At 42.9% G+C, this 20,391-nt stretch overlaps 2 protein-coding genes across 4 annotated transcripts in view; one reads left to right on the top strand and one right to left on the bottom strand.

The window, feature by feature from the left end:
• Nucleotides 1-7,739, top strand: part of LOC143299421 (uncharacterized) — a 35,189-nt gene extending 27,450 nt beyond the window's left edge. Inside the window, exons 13-15 of one of the 3 annotated variants that reach the window (XR_013057535.1) lie at nucleotides 1,385-1,597; nucleotides 4,387-4,902; nucleotides 4,954-7,739. Coding sequence is in view for 2 of the 3 variants with exons in the window: in XM_076612605.1 (XP_076468720.1) it covers nucleotides 1,385-1,597; nucleotides 4,387-4,572 (399 nt within the window). In the remaining variant the exon portion in view is untranslated. Of the gene's footprint in view, nucleotides 1-1,384; nucleotides 1,598-4,386 lie in introns of all 3 variants that reach the window. The other 2 variants (XM_076612605.1, XM_076612606.1) reach the window with 2 other exon arrangements.
• A 2,702-nt stretch (nucleotides 7,740-10,441) lies between these two features.
• Nucleotides 10,442-20,391, bottom strand: part of LOC143299738 (tudor and KH domain-containing protein homolog) — a 75,179-nt gene continuing 65,229 nt past the window's right edge. The window contains exons 5-8 of the mRNA XM_076613120.1: nucleotides 18,618-18,759; nucleotides 16,194-16,351; nucleotides 15,383-15,439; nucleotides 10,442-12,882 (exon numbers count right to left, since the gene is read on the bottom strand). Of these exons, the coding sequence (XP_076469235.1) occupies nucleotides 12,666-12,882; nucleotides 15,383-15,439; nucleotides 16,194-16,351; nucleotides 18,618-18,759 (574 nt within the window). The 3' untranslated portion in view covers nucleotides 10,442-12,665. The remainder of the gene's footprint in view (nucleotides 12,883-15,382; nucleotides 15,440-16,193; nucleotides 16,352-18,617; nucleotides 18,760-20,391) is intronic.

Genomic DNA, 20,391 nt, shown 5'->3' with positions numbered 1-20,391 from the left:
ACACACAGAGCACAGCCATCATGACTACAACAGAGACACACACTCACGCACACACACAGAGCACAGCCATCATGAACACAACAGAGACACACACTCACACACACACACACACACAGCCATCATGACCACAACAGAGACACACACTCACACACACACACAGCACAGCCATCATGACCACAACAGAGACACACTCTCACACACACACACACACACAGAGCACAGCCATCATGACCACAACAGAGACACACACTCACACACACACACACACACAGAGCACAGCCATCATGACCACAACAGAGACACACACTCACACACACACACACAGCACAGCCATCATGAACACAACAGAGACACACACTCACACACACACACACACACAGTGCACAGCCATCATGACCACAACAGAGACACACACTCACACACACACACACACACAGAGCACAGCCATCATGACCACAACAGAGACACACACTCACACACACACACACACACAGTGCACAGCCATCATGACCACAACAGAGACACACACACACACTCACACACACAGCACAGCCATCATGAACACAACAGAGACACACACTCACACACACAGAGCACAGCCATCATGACCACAACAGAGACACACACTCACACACTCACACACACACAGCACAGCCATCATGACCAAAAAGCGACACACACACACACACACAGCACAGCCATCATGACCACAACAGAGACACACTCTCACACACACACACACACACAGCACAGCCATCATGACCACAACAGAGACACACTCTCACACACACACACACACACAGAGCACAGCCATCATGACCACAACAGAGACACACACTCACACACACACACACACACACAGCACAGCCATCATGACCACAACAGAGACACACACTCACACACACACACACAGCACAGCCATCATGACCACAACAGAGACACACACTCACACACACACACACACACAGAGCACAGCCATCATGACCACAACAGAGACACACACTCACACACAGCACAGCCATCATGACCACAACAGAGACACACACTCACACACACACACAGCACAGCCATCATGACCACAACAGAGACACACACTCACACACACACACACAGCACAGCCATCATGACCACAACAGAGACACACACACACACACACACACACACAGCACAGCCATCATGACCACAACAGAGACACACACACACACACACACACAGCACAGCCATCATGACCACAACAGCGACACACACACACACACACACACACACACACAGCACAGCCATCATGACCACAACAGCGACACACTCACACACACACACACACAGCACAGCCATCATGACCACAACAGAGACACACACTCAACTGACAGTGATGGTGACTTTTCAGAATGTGACCTTGCTGATCAGCTGCACCCCGGGGGACAGGTGTGAGAGGCCCTCACCTGTGATTCTGTCACCTGTCCAATACCGCGGCAGCCTCTACTTAATCCTCTTCATCGCTGCCACCTCTGCTCTTGTGCTGGTTCTGGTTGTCATCGGCTGTGTCGTATTCTTCCGACGCTACAACCGGCGGGGATCATGGACTTCACCCCCAGAACAGGTAGTTGTTCTGAAACTTTTCTTTCTTTCTTTCTTTTTTTTTTTTTTTCATTTCATTTTTAACATCAACCTTTTGACTGCTTGGGGAGGCGCTGTTGTATTTGTATTTCTTTTTTTATCACATCAGATTTCTCTGAGTGAAATTCAGGCTGCTCTCTCTAGGGAGAGCGCGTTGCTACACTACAGCGCCACCCATTTTTTTGTATTTTTTTCCTGCGTGTAGTTTTATATGTTTTTCCTATCGAAGTGGATTTTTCTACAGAATTTTGCCAGGAACAACCCTTTTGTTGCTGTGGGTTTTTTTACGTGCGCTAAATGCATGCTGCACACGGGACCTCGGTTTATCGTCTCATCCGAATGATTAGCGTCCAGACCACCACTCAAGGTCTAGAGGAGGGGGAGAAAATATCAGCGACTGAACAGTGATTCGAACCAGCGCACTCAGATTCTCTCGCTTCCAAGGCGGACGCGTTACCTCTAGGCCATCACTCCACTAATTTGCAGACTGAGTCTGGTGTTGGACTTACGATCCAGTGTAAACCAGCTATCAGGGTCTGGGACTAATGACAAGAAGCACTAATAAACACTCTCACTTCTTCTTTTCTTCTATTATTTCATTATTTGATTTTTGTGAAAGGAGAAATCAGAGAAGCTTGAAGATTCTGCCATGAGCAGACCTGTCTCAAGTGTTCCTGGAAGGTTTTTCTTTTCACTTTTGAAGAATCTAAAACAATTTTTTTCCCCTTCCTTCATCATTTTCCTCCTTTCTTTCCTTTTTAATTTTATTTATTATTTTGTTTTATCATCTTTCAGTTTTAACCAGTGTCTTTCTCAAAGGTACTTTGCCTGTATACAGACTGACAGTGAGAATGCAATAAAGTGATTCACTGATTGTCAATGCACATAGTACACACCCTTTAAAAGTCAAAACATACTGAAGCAATACTATACCTATCTTAACTGGAAGGTGCACCTATGCATTAACTTACAAATATATTGTGGACATTGCTGCACCTTTTTTCTATTTATAAATGTATACAGTAAGAACATCATAGCTGTATATATGAACATGTCTGGGCCGAACCATGTTCCTGCCTTATGCAAGAAGTTATCAAGAAGACTTTTTTAATTTTTACTTTATTCATTTTATTTATTTTTTATTATTATTTATTATTATTTTACCTATCATTATTATTTATTTATTTACTTATTTTATTTATTTTTCTCAAGGCCAAAGCGCACTGGGTTACGCTGCTGGTCAGGCATCTGCTTGGCAGATGTCGCGTAGCGTATATGGATTTGACCGAACACAATGACACCTCCTTGAGCTACTGATACTGATAACTATTTTTTTCATGCATACATTCAACCGGGTATTGACTATACCTCAGCACACTGGAATCTGGCCAGAAATAGCTTGAAACCTCTAAAAAACATGTTCGGACATTCTATTCATTGAACTGTTCACCATTCTTCCATTCAAGCTAATGTGTACAAGGAACTAAATATTCTTCATTTTCATCATAAGTGTTACTTTTAAGAGGGGCGTTTTATGTACAAAAATGGTGAAGAAATGAGCCATCCTGTCTTCAAAGGAAATTCCTGGATAATAATTTTCATAGAATAAGTACCATTTTTTGCCCCTCCCCCAAGAACTAAGCTTTTCAAGTAATCTGTCATGTACTCTAATAAAATGTAGAATAAATTCCTATCTGAAAAAAAAAATCAACTGTAGTTTCACTCAGAAAACAGTACCAAAAAACATCTAATGGGACAATCACACTTTATTCTTGTAAATTCTGTGCTGGTATGATATCTGAACTTTAAATAAGTTGATAGTTTGCTTGCTCTACGACAATGTGTGCGCAGGGAAAACGGCTCTGGAAGTACTGTGTGTGTGTATTAGTGTTTGTGTATGAGTGTGTCTGTGTGTATGTGTATGAAGCAGTTCATGTTATTTCTGCTTTGCATCAAATTTTTTCATGACATTTTTTTGATAATTGTTTTACATGTTCAGGTTTGTTTGTTGACCTATCCCCCATTTTGTGAGGGCATTATGTCTTACATGTTCATGTTTTGACCTATCTCCCTTTTTGTGAGGGCATTATATCTTACATGTTCATGGTTGTTGACCTATCTCCCTTTTTGTGAGGGCATTATGTCTTACATGTTCATGTTTGTTGACCTATCCCCCTTTTTGTGAGGGCATTATGTCTTACATGTTCATGTTTGTTGACCTATCTCCCTTTTTGTGAGGGCATTATGTCTTACATGTTCATGTTTGTTGACCTATCTCCCTTTTTGTGAGGGCATTATGTCTTACATGTTCATGTTTGTTGACCTATCCCCCTTTTTGTGAGGGCATTATGTCTTACATGTTCATGTTTGTTGACCTATCTCCCTTTTTGTGAGGGCATTATGTCTTACATGTTCATGTTTGTTGACCTATCCCCCATTTTGTGAGGGCATTATGTCTTACATGTTCATGTTTGTTGACCTATCTCCCTTTTTGTGAGGGCATTATGTCTTACATGTTTATGTTTGTTGACCTATCCCCCCTTTTGCGAGGGCATAGTGAAAAGCAGCTTTCAGCTTAGCCTTCCCCCCCCCTGCCCCCCCCCAACCCCCCCCCCCCCTTTAAACATTTGTCATTGTCTTTTTGTCACTGTCAATTGCCATGGTCATTTGTCTTTTTGTCGCCTGTCATTGTCACTGTCATTTGCCACTGTCACTGTCAGTCCTTTGTCAGTTGTCACAGTCATTTGCCATAGTCATACGTCATTGTGGCAGAAAGGTGAAGAAGAGTCAGCAGACACAAAGCTAACGAAGAACACGGCTGACAGGGATAGGCTCGACTCCATGGACGCCGACAAGCCAGGCGACAAGGAACAGTGGTGGGTCATTCCTCTGGACCAAGCCGACGCCCCTGACCAGTCCGACAACAAAGGGCAAGCTACTGAGGTGACACACATGTAAATGACAGGCAGCCACCTTCCACCCGACGATTTGCAACAAAGCTTGCCATCTTCACCAAACTTGCCACTACCAAAGGTGTGTGGATGGGTAGAATTATGGAAACACAACTCATTCTACTCCAGATACCAGTTATGATTACTTCCCCTGCAGATCTGCTCCAATAATTATGGTAGATGCTTAAAAGTGAGGGATTCGCTGACATAGAGGAGACCAGACTCCCTGGCTTTTGTGGGGTCATAATGGGTTATGTTATAGTCTGGGATGTACATCTTAGCATCGCTGATGTGTTCCGTGAGTTCTGATTCAGAGAGAGCACAAATACATGAAAAGGTTTTCCATGGTTACTTAACAGAGAGGATATATATTTCTCTACATGAAAAGGTTTTCCATGGTTACTTAACAGAGAGGATATATATTTCTCTAGTTTAGTTAACTGCATTATTTATATTTAAATGGGTTATTCGAAGACCATGTTTAGATGGCCATACATTTTGGTTTGTGTTCATTTTTGTTTTCTTTGAAGAAAAAGAATAAATGAAAATAAATTGCCAAGGGAAAAAAAAACAACAACTACTGAGGTACAAACAAAAACACAATCAGTATAGCAGAATACAATCAGTAACCCAATTAACTGATGTAAGACAATCAATATAATAATCAACACCAGAAAAAAAATGAAAATAAAATGTACACCGAAAAACTAAGCGATATCCTATAAAGCAGTCAACACAGTTTCACTTCAGTTGTCCCTCTGCGCCTAGTCTGAATGGTGTTGGCAGTGTTCAGTAGTCTTCCACAGTGTCCACAGCTGACAGAATAGTGTTGATAGTCTCCAGCACAGTCCAGTGGCACTTGCAATCAGAGCACAGATGAAGAAAAAGAGAGAGAGAGAGAGAGAGAGAGAGAGAGAGAGAGAGAGAGAGAGAGAGAGAGAGAATGAAGAGAGTGAGAGGGAGATAGTAATGAAGAGACAAGGGAAGTTTCAGTTTCAGTTTCAGTAGCTCAAGGAGGCGTCACTGCGTTCAGACAAATCCATATACACTACACCACATCTGCCAAGCAGATGCCTGACCAGCAGCATAACCCAACGCGCTTAGTCAGGCCTTGAGAAAAAAAAAGAAAAAGAAAAAAAGGTGAATAAATAATAGATAAGCGTACATAATTAAGTAAATAAATAAATAATAATTATAATATTAAAAAAAAAAGAAAGAAAAAAGGGTAGTAGTAGTAGTAGTGGTGGTAGTAGTAATAATAATGATAATAATAATAATAAATAAATAAATAAAGGGAAAAAGGTGTATAATGAATCAAAACACTCCACAAGAGAATACGTCATGCGCAGAGAGAGAGAGAGAGGCTTTAGGCGACTACAAGGGAACGTGCAAGCTATCATGAAACAATAACTGGTTAACTCTCTCCATACGAACGGCGAAAGAGACGATGTTAACAGCGTTTCATCCCAATTACCATCATCAAAATATTGCAAGCGGAACACTCTTATACTGAAGAGGCGAATGTTGACAAAGAATACCACAGTTCTGACGACAGAAGCTAAAGGTTGGGTCATTCAGACACCCACTGGACATCCGAGGGGTCTGTGTGGAGGAGAAGAGAGGACTGGCCGTACTGAGTGAGTTAACAAACACAACCAGCTGAATTTAACATTATTTGTATTTGTGCTTTGACTTTTTTTGTTTGTTGGCAGAACTGCATGCAAGCATGATGCTTTTTAAAAAAAAATTTCTGAAATAGTACATTTCATTTATGGCTGTCAGGTTTCATTTTATGTATTTCCCATTACTGGCTTTCTTTGTTTACTGCTTCAATGAAATACACATGAAAATGACTAATGCTGTTGTGAAGACGATGCTAAGTATATCAAGTGCAGGATGTTTAAACCAAACTTTGGCCAAGATGCTTATTTTACAGTGTAACCAAATAATTGTGTAAAGTTTAGAACAATCAATAATCCTTTGCCTGTTAAGAGACAAGTGTTCTGACAATTTACCTACAAATGAAAGAATCTGTGATAAATGCTCCATAAATGACATTGTGGACAAGTTTGACTCTTTGTTTATGTGCCCATTTTTTGAAGTCATCAGATAAAAATGTTTATCTGGATATTATGGAACACAACCAAATTCCACTGAACTCTACATAATGTTTTCTGAGAAAAAAAAACCCCAAAAGAATACTATTGAAACTTAAATCTTTTGTTTCTTCTAAAAATAGTTCTTTTCATTGACATTTTGCATATTGATACAAAAAAGATTTTTTATTTATGTATTTAATGAAATATTACTTGCTAGTGTGTATTGAGTGAGGATCTTTGAGGGAGACAGCAACAGAAAACATCAGAGATAAAGAAGGACTTCTTTGTCTTTTTGTGTCTCCCTTTCGTAAATTCATTACCAGTAATATAGGTAAATGTTTCTTTCTTGTGCAAGATTTTTGTCCTTGCCATTGTACAGTTGCAAGCCTGTGTTGAATCTGTGTCCATACGTTTTGGTCAGCCATGGGGTAAAGGGTGGAGATTTTTCCAATCTCCCAGGTCAACATATGTGCAGACCTGCTAGTGCCTGAACCCCCTTCGTGTGTACATGCAAGCAGAAGATCAAATACGCACATTAAAGATCCTGTAATCCATGTCAGCATTCGGTGGGTTATGGAAACAAGAACATACCCAGCATGCACACCCCCGAAAACGGAGTATGGCTGCCTACATGGCGGGGTAAAAACGGTCATACATGTAAAAGCCCACTCGTGTGCATACGAGTGAACGCAGAAGAAGAAGAAGAAGAAGGAGGTCAGCCATGGTTGGGTTCATGACATGTTTTGGTCCCCCCCACCTTTTCCCCACTGAAGGATCACTTTGAAATGTAAGATGCTCTTCATTTTTACGCTCAGTCATTGCGTTCAGTTATTATTATGTTTTCACAGGTTATAATGATGTGCCTTGTCCTGTGATCATTGTCTTGATCTTGGAGTGCTGAAGTGATGTGTGTATGTGTGTGTGTAGTGTGTGTGTGTGTGTGTGTGTGTGTGTCTGTGTGTGTGTGTGTGTGCGTGCGCGCTGCATGTGTTAAACACCATAATTAGAAAGTTGTCAACTGTCATTCCCTTCATTTGTTTCATTGTATTTTGTTTGTAATAAAATCTTAACTCTTTCCCTGCATATTTTATTGTTGGTTTTTGTAAAAGTTAATGACATCTTTGGTGACAAAGTATTCTAAGGACTAATGCAGTCTTCTTGGTGCACAACCATAAGTAACTGATCCTCAGACCATCTGACAACTAATGCAGTTTTCTTATTTACTTATTTATTTATTTGTTTATTCATTTGGACATGTCCAAAAACTAGCCACAAGAGGCCTGGGGACATGTCCAAACACTAGCCACAAGAGGCCTGGGACATGTCCAAACACTAGCCACAAGAGGCCTGGGACACCAAACACTAGCCACAAGAGGCCTGGGACACCAAACACTAGCCACAAGAGGCCTGGGACACCAAACACTAGCCACAAGAGGCCTGGGACACCAAACACTAGCCACAAGAGGCCTGGGACACCAAACACTAGCCACAAGAGGCCTGGGGACATGTCCAAAAACTAGCCACAAGAGGCCTGGGACACCAAACACTAGCCACATGAGGCCTGGGACACCAAACACTAGCCACAAGAGGCCTGGGGACATGTCCAAACACTAGCCACAAGAGGCGTGGGACATGTCCAAAAACTAGCCACAAGAGGCCTGGGACATCAAACACTAGCCACATGAGGCCTGGGACACCAAACACTAGCCACAAGAGACCTGGGACACCAAACACTAGCCACAAGAGGCGTGGGACATGTCCAAACACTAGCCACAAGAGGCCTGGGACACCAAACACTAGCCACAAGAGGCCTGGGACATGTCATGTCCAAAAACTAAACAAGTTAACTCTTTCAACCCTACCCCTGCCTGAAAGGCGTGTGCGGCTGATTGCCGTTCTCCGCCTGAGCTCGCCTAACAGGCTTGTGAAAAAACCTGTTTATTTAAACCGGTTCGTCAGCTCACTATTATGTATCAAACTGCTAGTTAAGGGAAGTAACTCCAACTTAATTTCATTCCTCACTGACACACAAAGTTTCACCCTAAAAATTGAACAATTAATGTGCTTTTTATCCGGTTTTCCGCATCAATATGGTAAAATGTCTAAGGCTTACTGTGCAGTAAGTACTCAATGAAATTATGATGGACTTTTGCAGCAAATTCGATCCAGATAATGTTGATTTATCTTATAATTCATCCAATCACTCTTGGGAAAGTGAAGGAGAAGATGAAATTAGCAACCATTCTAAAACGTAGCAGACATTTCAATCAAGAAGATAGCCCACAACCTTCAACATCGACAGAAGCTGACAGTTTACTATTTCTGTTTTTAATTTAAAGTTACAAGTAAACTGTTGCACCCTTTATCTTGAGACTTCAACAGTTTGTGTCAAAATTATTTTTCACTCATTATGTGAAGTTTGGTAGCTATTAGTGGAGCAGTTGCTATAAATTTGTGCCTGAAGTGAAGCCCCCCTTCCCGTTGATGCAGCCAGTCCAAAACATGCCAGGCTGGGAGAACTGCACAGGCAGAGGATCTTAAAGGGCTGAAAGGGTTAAATAAAACCCCCAAAAAACAAGAGAGGCAAGGCCTTCAAGACTCAATTGTGATAAATTAAGTCCCCTAGCATTAATTACAGGGTAATTTCCCTTCTTTACTCTCTGTGCCAAAATGTTTGCAAAATAAATAAAAATTCCATGCTTAGCAAAAGAAGTTCCTGTTTGAACAAAAAATGATAATAATGACTCCTCTTGTTGTTGTGTCAGAATAAGAGGTCAAAGAGCCAAGTTTAGAGAATACAAAAAATATAAATATACCAGTAAATGCAGTTTGCATATAATTAGGCTTTTTTAAATATTTTTTTGTGCCCATCCCAGAGGTGCAATATCGTTTTAAACAAGATAACTGGAAAGAACTAAATTTTTCCTATTTTTATGCCAAATTTGGTGTCAACTGACAAAGTATTTGCAGAGAAAATGTCAATGTTAAAGTTTACCACGGACACACAGACACATGGACACACACTCACAGACAACCGAACACCGGGTTAAAACATAGACTCACTTTGTTTACACAAGTAAGTCAAAAAAAACAACCCAAAACCCCAAAGTAACAACTAGTGGCACGTGAACATCAACCACAACAAAAACAACACAATGCTTGAAACATCATTAGTTTATTAAAACAAACACAAATATAAAAGGACCACCATTTCTGGTCAGCATCAATGCAGCCAGCCAGGCTGCCCCTAGCTGACTGCAGACTAAAACAAATCTCTCCACCTGCCTCAGAGACTGACCTCAACAACATTAACACACTGCTCAGACAGCTTTGCCATTGTCGCATCCTTCGTGTCCTGTTATGGTGTGATTTGTTTCAGACAGTGTGAATAACTGAACTGGCTAATGACCACAGCTTTAAAACAAAACAAAAAAAAAACCAAGGAAAAGAAGATGCCAAGAATGTGGAAGACAGTTAACCCATTTAACCCTCGGGAGTTTACAACCTTGGCTTCTATGCCACACTGATGGGGAAAAACACACACACAAAATACACTGTTTTCTACCAGATTATTTGTATCTGAATTTGTATTTCTTTTTATCACAACAGATTTCTCTGTGTGAAATTCGGGCTGCTCTCCCCAGGGAGAGCGTGTTACTACACTACAGCGCCACCCCCTTTTTTTTTTCCTGGTGTGCAGTTTTATTTGTTTTTTCTATCGAAGTGGATTTTTTTTACAGAATTTTGCCAGGAACAACCATTTGGTTGCTATGGTTCTTTTACGTGCGCTAAGTGCATGCTGCACACAGGCCCTCGGTTTATCGTCTCATTCGAATGACTAGCGTCCAGACCACCACTCAAGGTCTAGTGGAGGGGGAGAAAATATCGGCAGCTGAGCCATGATTCGAACCAGCGTGCTCAGATTCTCTCTCACTTCCTAGGCAGACGCGTTACCGCTAGGCCATCACTCCACAGATTCCAGGTGGACACATCTTGAAATGCTGCAGACGTAAGTTCCTTTTCTCTGCCGTTTATCCATATGTGATGTAGAAATGTAGAAGATCCATATGTGATGTAGAAATGTAGAAGATCCATATGTGATGTTGAAATGTAGAAGATCCATATGTGATGTAGAAATGTAGAAGATCCATATGTGATGTAGAAATGTAGAAGCTCGGACACAGGGCTCAATGAATTAGAATCAATGTGCAACGTGTGAGCTGAACTGGTTCAGAACAAGAAAAATCTCTTTCCATGACAGACAGACAAATCTCCCCTATAGTCTGGAGCCATGGAAACACGACAATCCACATCACTATGTGTGTTATTCACTTAGATGAGATCATGAACACAAGGGAAATGAACTGACCCAAACATACTAAAAAACAACAACCTTAAATACCCCCCACCCCTCTAAAACAGAAACAAAAACAAAAAAAAAAAAGCCCCTAAAAAACACATGACACTCCAAGAATGACTTTTTCATTGTGCTTTGTGAGGTATTCCACTCTGATACACTGCCAATTGGTGAGACTGTTAAAAACTATGGACATTTCACAGAAAAAAATCCAACTGATTTTGACTGCACAAGAAACAGTCATCTTGTTTGAAATCTTGAACGCAATGAGAAACAAATGGTTTCAATGTTTAGAACAAACCTTTATCTGTATTTGTGCTTTAAGTCATATTCTAAACTGAACCTGTTTTGGTGGGGGAGGGGTGGGGGGTTGGGGGGGTTACAACAAAAGTGCAATGCCTGAAATCATGCACAAGATTTTGGCATGCATCCAGAAAGATTTTGACATCTATGTTAAGACAACAGTCACTCTCAGTAGACCTGCATTAGACGATTCTGGCTGAATTAAGGGCTGTCACCCATTGGCTCGGTCTGTCTGGCTATCACATACACATACACCGGAATCAGTACAAACAAAACGAAGTAAAAAAAAAAAAAGAAAAAGAAAAGAATAACGAAAAGTGCTCCATGGCTTTGTATGAAACTGAGGATAAAACAATTTTTTCTCTTAAAACCTGTCATCAACAGCGAACAAACTTTCTAATCATGCCAACGTCACATTTAAGCACACTGTAAAGCAACGAAGCAGGAGGAAAAAAACCAACAACAAAACAAAAACTGCAGAATGATTCAACCAAACTCTGCAAACTGAATTTTAAGGCAGTTGATAAAAACGCTCACCACTGAAATGAAAACAAAATGTATAAAACATCACTGTACAACTGTTAACTGCCGCATCTGTGGCTTTTGAAAGACTTCTGTCCTGAGTATTTGCTCTTCTCGCATCATTGTAAAACAGCTCTTTCCTTCACACTCCTTTCTTTAAAAAAAAAACATTAAAAAAAGAAAAAAAGGAGATATAAAACATCATGTCCCAACAAACAGACTTCCACATTTTTTTGACAAACATTTTGGCGCCAAATGCACGAACATGGCTTACTGGTAAAAGAAAAGAGGGATAAATGTATGTTGGAACACCAATACCAAAAGAAAAGACAAACGTGTGTCTGTTGGCACACTGAAACGGTCAACGTGGACTGGACGTCACGAAGCATCTGCCTAGGAGCCAGTCAAAACTGATGCAAGTATGCGCAACACTGTTAGCACCAATGTGTGTGTGTGTGTGTGTGTGTGTGTGCGCAGGCACATGTATGTGTATAAGTGTTTGTATGTGTGTGTGTGTGTGTGTGGTGTGTGTGTGGACATGCTTGTGTGTGTGTGTGTGTGTGTGTTTGTCTTTGAGTGTGTGTGTGTGTGTGCATGCATGCAAACGTGTGTGTGTGTGTGTGTGTGTGTGTTTGTCTTTGAGTGTGTGTGTGCGTGTGTGTGCATGAATGCTTGCGTGTGTGTGTGTGTGTGTGTGTGTGTGTGTGTGTGCGTGCATGTGTGTGTGTGTGAAAAGACACAACAGATGTGTGAGCATCTGCCTTTACCCATGAACACAGGTGAAGTCTTCTTCCTGCTCACACTGCGCGTGTCAGGCTTTTACCCAGGAACGTAGGTGACGTCTCCATCCTGAGCAATCTCCTGACCGTCAGCATCCTGAGGGGTGCTGTGTGAGGGTCTGTTGCTGCCCTCCCCAGGATCGGCCACGGCCACGGCCACGGCCAGACCTCTCTGGATCAGCAGCATCTTCAGGTTGATGTCCTCCGTCACCTGGCTTGTGTCGTACAGCTCCACCATCAGCCGACCGCTCCATAACCTGAGTGCAGGTGACGACACAGACAGGTGTGTAGAGATGCAGACACAGACAGGTGTGTAGAGATGCAGACACAGAGAGGTGTGTAGAGATACAGACACAGACAGGTGTGTACAGATGCAGACACAGACAGGTGTGTACAGATGCAGACACAGAGAGGTGTGTAGAGATACAGACACAGACAGGTGTGTAGAGATGCAGACACAGACAGGTGTGTAGAGATACAGACACAGACAGGTGTGTAGAGATGCAGACACAGACACGTGTGTACAGACACAGACACAGACAGGTGTGTAGAGATACAGACACAGACAGGTGTGTAGAGATGCAGACACAGACAGGTGTGTAGAGATACAGACACAGACAGGTGTGTACAGATGCAGACACAGACAGGTGTGTACAGATGCAGACACAGACAGGTGTGTACAGATACAGACACAGACAGGTGTGTAGAGATGCAGACACAGACAGGTGTGTACAGATACAGACACAGACAGGTGTGTAGAGATGCAGACACAGACAGGTGTGTAGAGATGCAGACACAGACAGGTGTGTAGAGATGCAGACACAGACAGGTGTGTACAGATACAGACACAGACAGGTGTGTAGAGATGCAGACACAGACAGGTGTGTACAGATACAGACACAGACAGGTGTGTAGAGATGCAGACACAGACAGGTGTGTAGAGATGCAGACACAGACAGGTGTGTACAGATACAGACACAGACAGGTGTGTACAGATGCAGACACAGACAGGTGTGTAGAGATGCAGACACAGACAGGTGTGTACAGATACAGACACAGACAGGTGTGTACAGATACAGACACAGACAGGTGTGTACAGATGCAGATACAGACAGGTGTGTACAGATACAGACACAGAATGGTGTGTACAGATGCAGACACAGACAGGTGTGTAGAGATACAGACACAGACAGGTGTGTAGAGATACAGACACAGACACGTGTGTACAGACACAGACACGTGTACAGAAATCCACACAAGTGTGTACCAACATGCATCATAACCTGTGTGCAGATGAAGATGCAAACAGGTGTGATCAGATACAGACACAGACAGGGGAGAGGTGTGCAGAGATCCACACAAGTGTGTACCAACATACATCATAACGTGTGTGCAGGTAACGACGCCGACAGGTGCGTAGAGATGAAGACACAGACAGGTGTGTAAAGACACAGACACACAGAGGTGTGCAGAGATGCAAAAACATGTGTACAAACATTCATCATAACCTGTGTGCAGGTGAAGACGCAGACAGGTGTGTAAAGATGCAGCAGGTGAAGACTAAGGTGTGTAGGGATTCAGAAATGTGTACCAACATACACTATAATCTGTGTGCAGGAAAAATACTGACAGATGTGTAGAGATGAACACAAGTGTGTACCAGCATATACAATAACTTGTGTGCAGGTAAAAATGCTGGCATATAGGTAGAGATGCAGACGTAGACAGGTGTGTAGAGATGAACACAAGTGTGTATCAACATATACAATAACTTGTGTGCAGGTAAAAATGCTGGCATATAGGTAGAGATGCAGACGTAGACAGGTGTGTAGAGATGAACACAAGTGTGTACCAACATATACAATAACTTGTGTGCAGGTAAAAATGCTGGCATGTAGGTAGAGATGCAGACATAGACAGGTGTGTAGAGATTAACACAAGTGTGTACCATCATATACAATAACTTGTGTGCAGGTAAAAATGCTGGCATGTACGTAGAGATGCAGACGTAGACAGGTGTGTAGAGATATACACAACTGTATACCAACATACACCGAAACTTGTACACAGGTAAAGACACAGAAAGATGAATAGACCAACAAACACTTTCAGATGCTTTCATATGCATTTTTTTTTTCTTTCTGTAAATAGAGTTCATGCTAAAAGCACACACATCAACTCATTGTTCCATGTAAGAAAACAGACAAATAATTCAGTGCATGTTTAGCTGCAACACATGTGCCATGCACACACACACACACACACACACATACACACACACGCTCGCTCGCGTACGCACACACACACACCCTTTTGATATTTACTTTTTAATCCAATCAGTAACATCATAGATCTCGTCTATTGCATACATCTGTGCAGTATAGGCATGGACGTCCAAAAGCTCTCAGCTGGCCCTAGAAAACTCTTTATATACAGACTACAAACATCCAGAAAGTTTATGAAAAGACGACTTATGGAGCTCAGTAACAAACCAAGCATGCGGGTGCCGTTCTTTGCTTTAATGGATCAACTGAGGTGGTTCTGAAGTAGAGGAAGTCATACACACATGTGCGCGCGTGTGCACGCACACACACACACACACACACACACACACTCACACACACACACACACACCTGCACTGACACAGACACACACACACACACACCGACACACACACACACACACACAACATCACAAACAAATCCATGTCCAAACAAACAAGGCAAGCGAGCAAGCGGAGAAAGAAAATACAATACCTCTCTTTGACGTGTGCCACAAGTGACTTCCCGTCCACAAGTTTGAAGAACTCAAGACTGCAGAAAAAAAAGAAAGCAGGGGGATGGGGGGGGTGGGTGTTGAATGAATAATCAACACCTTGACTGACGAGTTTACTCATCAATGAAGGGCTGTTGTCTAACTGAGATAAGATTGAGATTACAGGTCAGGATATCGGTCAACACTCTGTATTTGGACTCCTTTCTTTTGTAACTGCATTACTTGTTTTGGGGGTGGGGGGTGGGTCAGTAAAAACATTTTCACAATTTAAAAGCAGAAAGTAGTTCTTGCACTTTTAAAGTTCATGCCATACTGATTTCATTTCACCAAGATTCTGTAGTGGAGAGGTTAAACATATAAACACAGCAGCTTCCATGAAATAAAAATTCTCATTTTCTACTTTACTAGTAAAAACAGAAACTGATCCTCTGCTTTGACACACAGCCATATGCACACAAAGAACACACACACACAAAAACATATCCACCATTCATCAATGCATTATTATTATTATCATTACTGATACTTACATTACTGAAACTGATAAAACTTCTATATTCAGTCAGAGACTAAACTCTAAGCGCTTTATAAACACGGTAGTCATTTTGAACAGCAGGCGTTTAGAAGCTTATCATTCATTTCCTATGTCATTCAGTCAGGCTTCAGTCACACACACACATATGTATAAGTATTTTTCTATCTTTATCAACAGACCAGAATTTCTTTCTCTTTTTTTCTTCTTCTTCTTTTTTTTTTGCTGTATTATTTTTGTCTGTAGGTGATGTGGGGCACCTGGACTGTTGTGGCCAGGTGGTGTGTGGAGGGGGAGGTAACACCCCCAGCAGACTGCACTCCACAGCCTGGGGCGGCAGGGGGAGGAACTGCAGGTCCAACTGTCGCAGGTTGCGCTCCTTCACCCACTCCATGTCCCCGAAGTCCACATACATCACCTGTCGTGTCAAATACATCACCTGTCATGTCACGCACATCACCTGTCATGTCATGTACATCACCTGTCATGTCGCACACATCACCTGTCATGTCACACACATCACCTGTCATGTCACATACATCACCTGTCATGTCACACACATCACCTGTCATGTCATGTACATCACCTGTCATGTCACGTACATCACCTGTCATGTCACACACATCACCTGTCATGTCATGTACATCACCTGTCGTGTCACGTACATCACCTGTCGTGTCACGTACATCACCTGTTGTGTCACGTACATCACCTGTCATGTCATGTACATCACCTGTCGTGTCACGTACATCACCTGTCATGCCACGTACAACACGTCACGTACATCACCTGTCACGTCACGTACATCACCTGTCATCTCACATACATCACCTTCATGTCACACACACACCACCTGTCATGTCATGTACATCACCTGTCATGTCATGTACACCACCTGTCAGGTACATCACCTGTCATGCCACACACACACACATCACCTCTTATGTCACATATATAACCTGTCATGTCATGTACATCACCTGTCATGTCACATACATCACCCGTCATGTCATGTACATCACCCGTCATGTCACGTACATCACCTGTCATGTCATGTACATCATATGTCACGTCATGACACATACATATGACAGATGATGTAATATCATGTTCTTTTTTTTACATTTTTTTTTTAAATTTATTACTGAGTTCTGATCTCAGCAATGGGAGGTGCAGAGAGAAAACTCAAATCTGTCCATTTGAATGCACATTTTTGCCATGTTGTACTTCTTTTTCCAGGTCTTCATTTACAGCGCTGAATCCCCATGACTGCTGACAGGACAAAGGAACAAACAGTCAAACATGTTTGATTGACTGATGTGGATACTTATATAGCGCCTATCCTTGGTCAGAGACCAAGCTCTAAGCGCTTTACATACACAGGGACATTTGCACCACAGACTGCCTACCTGGGTAGAGCCGACTGACGGCTGCCACTGGGCGCTCATCCTGTGTCATTCAATCAGATTTCAGAAGCACACACATACACACTACACACATACACACTCAGAAAGACATGTAACATTTTACGTGTACAACCGTTTTTAAATTTATTTACCCTGCCATGTAGGCAGCCATACTCCGTTTTCGGGGGTGTGCATGCTGGGTATATTCTTGTTTCCATAACCCACCGAACACTGACATGGATTAAAGGATCTTTAACGTGCATATTTGATTTTCTGCGTGCGCATACACATGAAGGGGGTTCAGGCACTAGCAGGTCTGCACATATGTTGACCTGGAAGATCGTAAAAATCTCCACCCTTTATCCACCAGGCGCCGTCACCGTGATTCAAACCCGGGACCCTCAGGTTGACAGTCCAACGCTTTAACCACTCGGCTATTGCACCCGTCGTACATGTTACAGCCCACTCATGTACACAGTCCATGAACGATGGAGAAGATGATAACGCTGAATCAAACGTTCACCTTAAGCACGCACACTGAAGGCCAGAACCTTCTTTTACAGAACCTCTACTGTCAGTGCCACAACCTGACAATGTGGAACCAGAAATAGAACACATCCAAAATATCTGTCAGTCAAACAGAAACAGAAGCAAATTTGCAGTGTCCCACCCTCTGCCAAGGCTGACATCAATCAGAACCCAGTGGGACCTTTATCCTGTGTGGAGTGATGGCCTAGAGGTAACGTGTCCGCCTAGGAAGCGAGGGAATCTGAGCGTGCTGGTTCGAATTACGGCTCAGCCGCAAATATTTTCTCCCCCCTCCACTAGACCTTGAGTGGTGGTCTGGATGCTAGTCATTCGGATGAGACAATAAACTGAGGTCCCATGTGCAGCATGCACTTGGCACACATAAAAGAACCCACGCCAACAAAAGGGTTGTTCCTAGCAAAAATCTGTAGAAAAATCCACTTCGATAGGAAAAAAAAATGCATGCAGGAAAAAATATAAAAAAATGGGTGGCGCTGCAGTATAGTGATGCGCTCTCCCTGGGGAAAGCAGCCTGAATTTCACACACAGAAATCTGTTGTGAAAAAAATTTAAAAAAATAAAAATATCTTTCATAATCCAGGTATAGAGCCAACAAACAGTGCTCTTCATCCTGTGATCCAGCAGTACACCCTGCAATGCCAAGTACACCACAAAACAATGCTTCATCATATCAGATCCTAGCTTCCCTGCACCACCACAATACACCACATTTCCCCCACCGCTTCTTACCAACACAGCCTCCTCATCAGGTTCAATATCGATGACCTTGGCCCTCAGCCATGACCCTGACTTCTCAGACAATGCAGCCACAGCCTGTCCTGGGGCGTAGAGAGAGTAGTCAGTGTCCAACCGCTTGTTCTTGTAGAACTCCCTGTCAAAAGACGTGGAATTATGAGACTGACATAGCAGTCCAATTTTAGTATCCACAATCAATTAACATATTTTCACAGTGATGGGAATGGAAAAAATGGTGTTTAAAAAGAAAAAGACAAAAAAAAAAGACTGCAACACATGTAACATCCTGCTGATGACTCAACATGGATAGTTCCCTGTGGACTGCCGGCACTGGGACTGTCGCATGCCAACCTGAGTGTGCCTGTGTCGGCACTGGGACTGTCGCATGCCAACCTGAGTGTGCCTGTGTCGGCACTGGGACTGTCGTATGCCAACCTGAATGTGGCTGTGTCAGCACTGGGACTGTCGTATGCCAACCTGAGTGTGGCTGTGTCAGCACTGGGACTGTCGTATGCCAACCTGAGTGTGCCTGTGTCGGCACTGGGACTGTCGTATGCCAACCTGAGTGTGCCTGTGTCAGCACTGGGACTGTCGCATGCCAACCTGAGTGTGCCTGTGTCGGCACTGGGACTGTCGCATGCCAACCTGAGTGTGGCTGTGTCGGCACTGGGACTGTCGCATGCCAACCTGAGTGTGGCTGTGTCGGAGGGACACAGGGAGAGCAACATGGGAGTGATGCCACCATCCCCCTGCTCAGTCTGTTCCCACACACCAGCCATACCCTCCATCCGTCTGCCCTGCCAGCACAACACTGCCAAACAGTCAACAGGACAAGATCTCAACTGACTGATGAGTCACTTTGAGACGGTGCTGGTGGCTGGTGGGAACTGCAGGAGATCAGTTATTTCTTGTTATCTGCTGAGCAACAGCACTGGTGTTAGGACTGGGAAACAACAATTTGAACTGTCAGAAGGGGAAAAAAAAATCCTGGCATGTGTTTTTGACGCCAAATGCCTTCTATCCAAGGCATCAAATGGTTATGATTTCATTTCAAATGAAGAGGTCTGGGAAATATCCCACCAGCCTCTGATGTCAATCAGCACAAGCAAGAGGTGTCTCCGCTGGCTGGGACACACACTGAGGCTCCTTGCCACACGAATTGCACACCAAGCCTTTAATTAGACACCTGCAACTAGAGACAAACAGGGGGTAGAGATTTAACACTTGTTGACAGATGATGGGCTGACTTGTTGACAGATGATGGTGGGCTGACTTGTTGACAGATGATGGGGTGACTTGTTGACAGATGATGGGGTGACTTGTTGACAGATGATGGGGGGCTGACTTGTTGACAGATGATGGGGTGACTTGTTGACAGATGATGGGGTGACTTGTTGACAGATGATGATGGACAGATGATGATGGGCTGACACTAGCAAACGTCACTGAGACTGCTGACTATGGAGTGCCGTGACTGCCTCTTGCATCAATTGACGCAGGAGCAAGAAGGTTGCTCTCAGGTAAGATAGGATGATCATACAGCACAACAGTCAATGCTTGAGGGCAAACAGGTGACACATTTCAAATAAAGATATTCCCGTATCTTTTTTGACCAATAATCATCTCAGCAGCTTGATTTGAAATCAATACTCCTGGAGGCAGCAGCAACATCATTAAAAATAGTTGCAGAAACAGTAAGTCATTCAGATGAGATGATAAACTGAAGTCCTGTGTGGAACATGTACTTAACACATGTAAAAGAATCCAC

Source organism: Babylonia areolata, chromosome 25 (assembly GCF_041734735.1).
Source record: "Babylonia areolata isolate BAREFJ2019XMU chromosome 25, ASM4173473v1, whole genome shotgun sequence".
NCBI lineage: Eukaryota > Metazoa > Mollusca > Gastropoda > Neogastropoda > Buccinidae > Babylonia > Babylonia areolata.
This window is presented reverse-complemented; position numbering and strand designations above follow the sequence as displayed.